Source organism: Pholis gunnellus (assembly GCF_910591455.1).
Source record: "Pholis gunnellus genome assembly, chromosome: 13".
Classification (NCBI taxonomy): Eukaryota; Metazoa; Chordata; class Actinopteri; order Perciformes; family Pholidae; genus Pholis; species Pholis gunnellus.
In genome coordinates, this window is record NC_136540.1 from 21,526,841 (window position 1) to 21,537,674 (window position 10,834).

Genomic DNA, 10,834 nt, shown 5'->3' on the forward strand with positions numbered 1-10,834 from the left:
TCTGACAATTATAATTTCAGGGAGCTGTCGTCCCCCCTGATCCACGCCTTTTTTTACTGTTTTTTTGCAAATCCATGACACTAATCCCTGCCCCCATACTGCACCTTATGAGTAAATCAAAGCACCATCTTACATCTTCATCGCCGTCCAATCTGCCTGTGCTCAGCAACCGGGGAAAAAAACCTTGTCGTGATGGAGGAAGTTGCCCAATCCGCTATTAGCATATGCAGAACTGTCTCCTACTTACAAAGTAGCATCTTGTGTGCGTCTCTCTCCCTCCTCCTTCCCCTCCAGTGTTCGTCTCCATCACAGATGCTGCCTAATTTCCGTCCCTGCTCGGTTATGTACATAATTCTGCATATTATCTCAGACATGGGGGGGCAAGCAAGAAATGTGCTACCAAAAAAGGTTTCAACAGGTCTGAAAGCTAAATAAAAAAAGGTCTTTTTTTTTGTAGCTTGGAACAAAAGCAAAATAAAGTTAGTTGATAATGCTGAATCTTTATTTTCATGATAAAGTGAAAAAGTGCTTTTGGCAATGAAACATAGTTGTTGGGAAATATCCAAGTTTGCTCAATCTGCATGAACTTTTACAATCTCAACAAACGGAGGGGGAATTTATATTTGGATAGCAAAATCTCAAATGGTCCATTGAAGGTAGATGGGGAACAATGGTTCAACAGAGGACCCCATGCTGGAGCTACAAATTGGGGCTTCAAAGTGAAATTGTGGATGATAAGCTCATGAGGGATGCCCGATGGAAACCGTGATGGGGAGGCTCCAGCTGATAGCAGCTACGTGGAGATGATCCGAAGATAATTGGGCTTGTGGCTGGACCGCTGTCCTCGCTGTGCCGCTCGAGGACCGCCTGATGTTATTCATCCTCCACTGGAAGAGACTGAGGAGGCTCCTTAATGGAGGAAAGATGGGCGGCACAGATGGAGGGATGAGGTTAAGGAGAACAGAGTGGGTGGAGAAGGACAAGAGGGTGAATATGCAGCGACTCAGATCCGTCATTAACGAGATGCTGGCGAACACAACTGCACACAAAAAGATTTCTGTTTCCTTTTGGTTTTGTATTCACACAATGTGGCGATGCTGTTTATGCAACAGCCCCAAAGCTGATAAATCAAGGCGGATTGGAACAGAATTGAGGCTCGTGAGATAGAGGGGTTGGACAAATAAAGAGGGAGGATAACAGAATATGAATCAAAACAGATATGGCACTGGTGGAGAGGACAGGAGAGCGCGACAGACAGAAGGGAGGATGTTCAATGTTCAATAGGAACAACATGATGTTTGAGAATATGAGGAAGAATCTTCATTTTTGCTTTGAAGTTGTTGGTTTTTTCTCTTGGCTGTTTGCCTGATGGGGGGACACCTCAGGTGAAGAAGGAGAAAATGTATTCATTCAGGAGAAATCTACAAATACGAATAGAAAAAATGTTAAAAGAAACCCCTCTTCTTTCCACTAGTCTGTAAGACATCATGTTATGGAAGAAAAAAATCCCCAAATCTCTAAATGGACTGCTAAATTGATCTTTAGATGAACCACTTCAACAATGTGTCCATCTCTTCATTTTAGCTGACAAAACTGCTTCCGCTGTGAGGAGCAACAGGTAAGATTGTAGACATAAAAAAAGAAACTCTAGGTGCCTTTATTATGGTGAAGGACACAGAGGCCTACGCAACTCATCTAGACAGCTTCATCTTCTGTGTTCAATTGCTTTTTACTTCCATTTCATTTGTATATTAGCCTCTCACAAAATATTAGAAAATAACATCATCTTCTCATCATCGAGCATCTTAATCACGTTTACCTTCAATAAATCTGTTAAAGGCTTCTATTTGATGGTGTGGTCATTGCTAGTGAATCACACATCATTGGTCAATGTCATGAATGAAACTAAAGCGAAAAATGAATTAAAGTAACTATCTTATCTCTCTTATCTTAATGTGAGCTGTTCACCATTGATTCGTGTTGAATCTAGTCACCAATGAAGAACTAATAACAGGAGCGTCACAGACGAGAGCACTGCGAAGTTAGAGTGTGAAAAGTCCTGACCCCTCCCAACCAGAGACAGTAATGGGTTTGTTTTGGCTGGATGCCAGCAGTGTGTGTGTGTGTGTGTGTGTGTGTGTGTGTGGGGGGGGGGGGGGGGGGGGGGGGGGGGTGGATCCCTTCACCTCCTGCTCTCCAACAGTGTTTGTCTGGCCAGCCACTGCCGAGCCCTCCCTGGTCATCTCACATTCTCTTTCTAGCCGACTACAAAGTCCTACGGCGCCACCGCCAGCATCAGCACCAGCATTAGCGCCAACATCAGCACCAGTGCGCTGAGAAAGGTCACATTTAATGATCCAGACGTCACGCTTTGACAGGAAGCGTTTGTGCCTGAGTACCTGCCAACTTTGAACTAGTGTGCATCTCAGTGCGTTTGTGCAGCCACCGCCCAATGTGACGCGAGTTACTGAGCGAGGCCACGGTCACGCTAATGGCTGGCTTTTGGTGATGGCGGAGTCAGGCTGAGGTGAGGACAAGGAGGAGACAACTGGTGGTTCCCGGCTCCTGGCTTGGGCTATGAATAAAGATGTTCGGCTTCCCAAATGCTCCCTGGAAATCTACATTAATAATGCAACTCTACCAGCCAGTGATTCCCAGTGAATAAATGAGGAATACAGCAGCAGGGATGTAGTGTGTCTAGTGGGAAGCAGTCTGAACTATAGTAACCATTATTGTTCCGTCTCTTGCTCTAGTTACCCACTTCTCCGTCTTTACATTTCTGCTTTATGCAGGTACTGGCTGGATTCAGGCAGCTCCAGATTGACTGTCTGCACCAAACAGCCTCCACAGGGAGGTAAGGGAAGCTCAACCCTCCTCTAAGAGATCCTGGTGGGCATCGGGGCACCATGGTGGTAGCCTTCCCTCTGTAGTTCCAAGAGCCTCTTTTAGAATTCAGCATGTCTCCGGCAGTGTGCAAACAGATCAGGCTTGATTGCACGAAAAGGCTGATTTGCACTGATTCTGCAGGCAGCACTCCTTCTCTTCTGCACAAATACAAATCTGTTGAGGGGGGTTATAGGCTGCTTTTACAGGATTTGCATATTGAAATATATTTAGGAGTAATTAGCTGGGAAATATGTACACACACACACATAGACACACACGCAGACATCGTTAATGACTCCCTGGCAGATTTATGGTGAAGAGAGCAAAGGGGAGCCTACTTGACCTCCAGGACGGGACAAATGGCTGCATTAGCGCCCATAAATTACAATACATACACACACAATTACACAGCAGAGCGGCACACATCGACATGTCCAGCTGCCTCAATGCAAAGATGCCTATATGTATGTGTGCACACACACACACACACACACACACCACATCACAACTTGGGCTTCTTAGCATTGAAACCACAAGTTTATCTGAAAATCACCTCAAATCACATACACTTTAAACAACAATATGAAAAGATCTATTAACAGCTTCTAATAGTTCATTGTGGCTTTGTAGCACACTGTATTTAATCCATCAGGCTTAATAATGATAATTATTAGAAAGTTTGCCGCACTTCTCCTCACGCAGCATTGCCAACACCTGCACAAAAAATACATCAAAACGTGCGGCCTGATCGGGAATCGTGTGCTATATATTTTCTAGACAGATTCAAAAACTGAGCAAAATTTCTCCATTCACTTAAATGGGGTTTCCGCGTGAAAACAGCAAAAAGAAAACTTAACTTTGGGCCCATATTGACTAGCCATATATTAACGTAGAAAAATGATTCAAAGTTTAAAACGTAGACAAAATGCTGGACTTTATTGAGCCAAATGGGCATTTTGATAGTTAGCACAGTTTTCATTAAGTCAACGTTTAATTAAGTTTCAGGAACATTTTGAGTCCGTTTCAGATTTTATAATGGATGTATATTGCACGGAATGTTCAGCGCTAGACTGAGGGCATAACGGTCAGAGTGGCTGTGATTTTTCTGTGTTCTGTGTTCTGTGATTTTTCCAAACAAATTGCTCCAGGTTTTGTGTGTCAAACATTATGATCATGTCTCCTCTCCCCCTCTCTCACCCACCCAGTCCCACCCTTTCAAAATAAAAGCCCCACAGAGTAACTGTATCTTATCATGAAGCTCAGAATGAGGTTCAAGAAATGTTAAGTTCAAGTCTTTCCATCACAAATGCAGAAATGTAATTTTCAAAGGTATATATCTCAAACAAAGATGTATATGTCCAGTACAGAAATGACGGGAGACATTTGTGGACTGTCCATCACGAACACAAGATTCAATCCAAGAGTATGAATCTAAAATGCAGAAAAGAGGGAAGCGATATCTCAATTGAACCTCAACGATACTACCGGCAATATCGGTGTGTGTATATGTATATTGCGACGTGTTCGAGCAGTAGCAGCGACATTGTCAAAATTTCTTGCGGAATTTTCTAGGTTTCTGTTATTGTCCATTCTTAGGATCATAAGAACTTGACGTGAACTTTTATTGATTAAAAAGTAGCCACTCTAATGAGGCCTTTTACATAGCAGAAAGAAAAGGAACTTGGTCCATGCTTCTCTTTGTGGTATGACTCCTGTGTGCTCCTGTTAAAATGTTTGCTATCTATCGACGAGCCAAATATCTCTATTTCTGGCAAGTGCACCTGTTCCCCAAGAGCCACGTATTGATTCTGCAGTCTCTTATAGATTATCTCCATAGTCAGATGTTGTATCCACAGCAGGATGTGTGTGTGAGAGGAAGATGTGTGTGGGAGGAGATCACTGTTTTTGTCATTTCTATTCAACATTCTTTGAAATCACAGAACAGAAATTTAAGTTTGAAGAAATTCACTTAAAGGAACCACATGGAACTTTTAACTGGTTATGAAACAGTCTCAATTTAATACTGATGCCTCTATATGACATTCATAAGTATAAAAGACCATCAGCAAGAAGATTGGCTGTCTCGACATAGTTATTTTTAATGTTTATCATCGGGTTTGATTCCCTTTGAAATCAGACGAAGCAATTCACAGAATTCAGGTTCACTAGAAACTTCTTAAGCCCAGACTCCAGTGGGGCCTCCAGCAGAGACTAGTTCACCGTGGACAGACCCAGATCTGGCTTCACTGCAGCCTTCAACCTGCAGTTGGAGCTCTGGCAGTGGTGGAGAGCAGCTTCTCCTCGCTGCTCCGCTAATGGAACCCGACACCACTGCTGGAGACCCAGGCTGTATTGCTGGGCTCGCTGGAGGGAAGGGAGGCATGGGAGAACCAGAACCAGGACTGTTCGTAACAGACTGTCAGACTCAGCTGCAGTAAAATAAGTTGTTTTTAAAGGTAATCTGGTGCCTAGAAATTCTACCACTTTTGTCCACAGGGACCGCCAAAATCAACCCAATGTTAAAGTTACTCCCAGTAGCTTTAATATATACATAGCATACATTTTTTCAAAATATTAACCTTTCATGTTCCCTTCATGTGTTTTTTTTTTTGGGGGGGGGGGGAGTAATGACACACAGTCAGAGTAAATGGGGAAATTAAAGCTGTAAAGAAGTTCAGACCATAGACAGAAAATATAAAAAATGTGTGAAATACGCAGTTAATACAAACATACTTCATTAAGTATCATATTTATTTTTATTATCAGCATTTTGAAAACGTTTTCACAATATTGTAACTTTCAAGATTCAGGCCAACGTTAATCCACCTTAATTTGTGACTAACTTGGCTGTCAGTTATAAACAGGTATCCGTACCCATCCTTCAGTCACAGCACACTTATCCCTAAATAAAACAGAGAAAACAGAGAGGGTACGATACAGGAAGAGAGAAGGTGTAAGAGAACTAATAGATAAACTTGCCGGGCCCCAGCAGTCCACTATAGTGCTGTGTTTGAGTGAATTGTCCATTATTTCACAAATTGGTTATTGGGCTGCATTGATTTTCCCACTGAGCCTCCCTCTGAGCTCCAGGTCGACCCACACAAGCTGTCCGCCCACTGCCTCGCTATTGAGCTTCTCGGCTGGATGCCCACGGTTTGACCAGCACCCCCCCCCCACACACACACACACACACTCACACACACACTGATGAATCAGCACATAATGGCCGGCGAAATACATCTCTATTATGACAAAAATAAATAAAAAATGAATAAATGTGGGGTATCAATTGAAATCTGGGCAAAGAAGACAAAGGATGTGGAATAGCCGGATATACTTTTTCTCAAGAAACAGTGGTGTTGATTTCGGTAGCACCTGGAAAGTTAGTTATCAGTGTTTGCCTTTCATTCTCTCCATGCGGTCGATTAATTTCCTTCACACCGGTTTACAACAGATACTTTATCTCATTGATCGCTGATTAGTAGAGCTATTACATCCACCCCGTCTTCATTTACACTCCGCGAATGTGTTGATGCCACCTAAAGATTGTAGAGAGGAGATGCAGTTTGAGGGGAGCTCTAGGGGGAGATTTCCCAGAATATGAAGCCAGAGAGATTCATTGTTCCTCCTCACCTCTCATGCTTACTTCTCATCAGACCGCTATAGATCCTCACAGTCAACACCGCGCTCAATCTACACTCCATTAGAGCTTGTGGATGAGAGGAGGGATGCAAAGATAGCACAAAATACAAGTGTGAGATACAAGTGTGAGAACAATGAAAGAGAAGCTATAAACTCAGCATCACTGCTGCTGGAGGCTGCTTATCAGCACATCTACCCTTCACACGCATGTCCACTCACCAAAAGGCAAATCTCACTCCCTCTCTTTGACCAAATGCACACCGATTCCCTACATCCACACACACACACACACACACACACACACACACACACACACACACACACACACACACACATATGACCCTGCCACTGGCTCCAACCGTCAGTCGATGCACACAAGCTGAGAAGCAGCTGGATGTTTTAGAAACCGGCTCTGAATTGAAATGGAAAAGAAAGGCAGGAAAAAAAGGAAGGAAGGAAGAAAGGAGGAAGGGAGTGAGGGAAGGAAGGAAGGGAGGGAGGGAAGGGAAGGAGGGAGGAAAGGAGGGAGAAATAGAAAAAGAAAGGGAGACAGGAAGGAAACAAAGAAAGAAGGAGGGAAGGGAGAAGGAAATAAATAAAGAGAGAGAGAGAGAGGGAAGGAAGGGGAGAGGGAAGAAAGGAAGAACAGAAGAAAGTGTGTGTGTGTGTGTGTGTGTGTGTGTGTGTGTGTGTGTGTGTGTGTGTGTGTGTGTGTGTGTGTGTGTGTGTGTGTGTGTGTGTGTGTGTGTGTGTGTGTGTGTGTGTCTGAATGCAGCTTTCATTGGTATGCACTGACATGGAGACAAAGCTTGGATGCTCACTATAGCAGACATCAAGGTGATGTGTTGACTTTAACTCTATCCCATGCATGTGCACACACACACACACACACACACACACACACACACAAACTTACTTACATGTACATCCATATATCCATATACAGCCCTGCCATCAGAGCAGAGCACAGGGACAGCTCGTTACAGCGTGTTAATAAGCTTGTGCAGACACACAGTAAAAACACCATAAAAAAACACAAGACTTTTATGAATTCCTCGTGGAGCCGAGCGGAGATGAGCCGCTGTGAGATTGAGCTCCATCACTGACGGAGAGCCCGGTGGCAAAAGTTAAGGAGATGTGACAGCTCCAGTCCGTCGTGCCTGACAGCAGACGGCTTCATTTAGCAGCAGAGTGAGCGAGCAAAACAGAGCGTGTTATTGGGTGACGCTGTCTCTGTCACATTTTACTCACAGCCCGCAAAACACTCTGACAAGCGTGTGATCCCAGTGTGCTGCGATCATCCTTTGACTCTTTTTTTTTAAACTCTTTTTTTGACAGAAAGTCTGTCACGGCTGTAGATGGACATGAGAAGTGTATCCAATGGCTGGATCGCCCTGTCCAATTTGAAAAGGTTCTCAGTTGAATTAATTTACCACTTCAAATATCCTCATTGTGAAATCAGGAAGCGCGGGACTTCCCTTTAAACACTGGAGCTTTATCCTATAATCAGCTTTTAGCAAAGGAACTATGATTATCAGCTGTCATTACGAGTTCTTACACACTCATTATGCATATTAAATCTGGTCTAAGAGCAGCAGATTTCAGCTTCACCTAATCTGATTTTCAAACAGCCATTCATCTCCGATCGCCACATGGCGGCTCTCCCTTTTCAACTCCACATCACCATCACAAAAAGACAGCCCACTCATCAGTGTTTTCTGTCTTTTCTCAAGAAACCCTGCGAGTCCTCTGCGTCAGGAAAGAGAGATCAGAAGCAAACCAAAGGGAGATTGGGGGGGGGGGGGACTGATGAGAGCATGCAAGAGCAAATTCCCTGCGCTTACCGTTGAAGCCGGTGAAGTTTCCCCAGTCGAGCAGGGAGCCGTTGAAGGAGGGCAGGGAGCCATTGAAGAATGGATCGGTTCCGTTGGACGGGTTCCGGATGGTGTCGGTGAACAGGTTCATCTGCAGCAGGGTCTTGATCAGGTAGCGCAGCATCTTGCCGCGCAGAGGGACCCGTGCACTCCCCCGTGGGTCTCACCCTCTATCTGTCTGTCCTTTTTATTAGGTGGGAGTCTGTCCGCTGCTTATAATCTCCTCACTTGGTGCTAGGCAGAGTCAAAGAGATGTCCTCTTGATCCCAAGTTGATTCAAATATTAATAAGAAAATAAGAAAAAAAGAAGATAAATCTTGATGAAAAAGTAAATAAAAGGAAGTCAAGTTTCGCTGATTGGTTGGCTCCAGATATCAGAGTGGGTTTCGGGGGCCCCCTCGCTGGGATTCCTTCCGCTTCCTTCCCAGCATCGGATTGTTCCGTCCTCCTTGTTCCTTTTGTTCGGGGATCACATAACTTCACACGCTGTCTGCCGCCACGCACAAAACAACCGCCTCTCGTCGGTGTGAAAGAATCCAGCGATGTGGTGGTGACCCCTTCGGATTTGCTGCTTTCCACTCTCCAACCCCTCCCTCTGGCTCCTCCTGTGTCCCTCCCTCCCTCTCTCTCCTGTTCTCCCTCTCTGTGATGGGGTCCCCGGGGGTCCAGAGGAGAGAGAGAAAGAGCAGGTGCTGTTGGCAATAAATGTTTAATTATTACATTAATAATCGTCCCAGGAGGCTTTGAATCAGGGCGCTTGAGAGAAAGACTTACTGTCCCTGTATTCCCCATAAACCACACACGCAGTCTCATATACATAAAAGCATACAGTACGCGCTAGGTAAACAAGCCAAACCCCTGAGGATGTGTTTGCTCTCCTACTGTCACAAACTGGACATCGCATCAAAAAAGGGATCAGAGTCCATTTGTCTTTGGGAAAAGCTACATGTTCTCTATAGTATGTACAAGTTGCTGTTTTGTACCAGAAGACAACTTATTAATGCGTCATACTGCAAACAAAAGGCCAAAGAAATGTATTTACATTTTAAAATAGATTTTGAAGTCCAAGAAAAAGCTGGGAACATCTTGGAATGGTTTAAAAGAATGTCAAGAATGGTTGCTTTTTAAAGCCATAATATCAATGTGGGAAATAGCAGAAACACAGTAAAGCAGCAGCTTTTAAGAGTGTTAAAGTGCTTTCATACGGGTGAAACAAATCCACCCGCATACCTTCAATCATGCTAAAGCATGCTATGGCCCTAATGCATAGTCTACATATCATCATTGACGTGCATGTGCATTCGTAGCAGCATGGTCGCATGTGGCGCCCCAGACGCCCCGCTGACAGCTTCAGTGTGACTCCTATTAACGATGCCCGTCCCCCATCAGGACCCTGTCCTCCCGCTTCATCACTGGGACAATGGAAGCCAGTCCGCCGATAAAGTTGCCGTGACGACCCCCGTCCCGTGCCCTATTCCTTAAGTCCCCCCCCCCCCCCCAACTGCCTCATTTCAGAGGGCCTTCCATTCATGGGGCATCTCCGCCAGCTACATCCACACATGCTAATGGGTGTGCTACATGGAAGGAGGGCGAGCTGTGTAAGATCAATAGCTGTGAGGGAGTCATCTCGTCTGATCCAGATGTTTCACATGTGTGCTTTAAGTGTTTCGGTAATGTGAGAAGACACTGAGGTTGACGTCTCCCAGGTAGATGAATGTAGATGGATGATTGTTTGAAACAGCATGACTCTCACCTGCAAAGCCAGGTCTGTCTTCAGCAGGGAGATCAGCCGTCTGAGAGGAACGCCTTGTTCCACACGGTTCGGCTGTACCGAGAGCCAGACGCCCCGGGTGAAACGGGTAGAAATCCCCTGGAGACTTCCCTGTTGGTTACGAAAATCATGACAAATATTTTTTTTGTATTACTAGGTTTCTGAAAATCTATATGCAAATGATGCATTCTCTTTTCAAATATTTGATACATTTCCAGAAGAAAAATCTGAACATTGGATAAAGACAGGAACTGATTGTTTCATTTTGTTGACATATTACAGTTCAAGATTTCTACTGAAGGGATTTTGGAGATTTCTTTGTATCACACCATGAACCAGAAATTACTGTCAACAGCCCAAAAACAATTCAATCATGTTTTTAGTAGTAAAATATGATATAAATCAGGCTCTGAATGACACATGAAGAAACCCTGTAACACTGTAGAAACCTTCAGAGTATAGAGAGGAATGGAAGTGTAACGTTTGGTGTATGTAAGAGCTGCTGAAGTGGAGATTAACTTATGTTAAGACAATTATTTTTGTAGTTCAAGTTTTCAATGTTATGTTAAAATATGCAATTGAGGCATTATCTAACGCAGTGGTTCTCAAACTGTGGGGCGCGCCCCTCTAGTGGGGCGCAGCGGTATTGCAGGTGGGGCGC

The 10,834-nt window shown here is 44.3% G+C and overlaps 1 protein-coding gene across 1 annotated transcript in view; it reads right to left on the reverse strand.

Moving 5' to 3' along the window:
* Positions 1 to 8,526, reverse strand: part of robo3 (roundabout, axon guidance receptor, homolog 3) — a gene marked incomplete at its 5' end in the record, with an annotated part of 155,517 nt that extends 146,991 nt beyond the window's left edge. Inside the window, one exon of the mRNA XM_079172075.1 lies at positions 8,373 to 8,526. Coding sequence (XP_079028201.1) covers positions 8,373 to 8,526 — 154 coding nt within the window. The remainder of the gene's footprint in view (positions 1 to 8,372) is intronic.
* Positions 8,527 to 10,834: the final 2,308 nt, after the last annotated feature.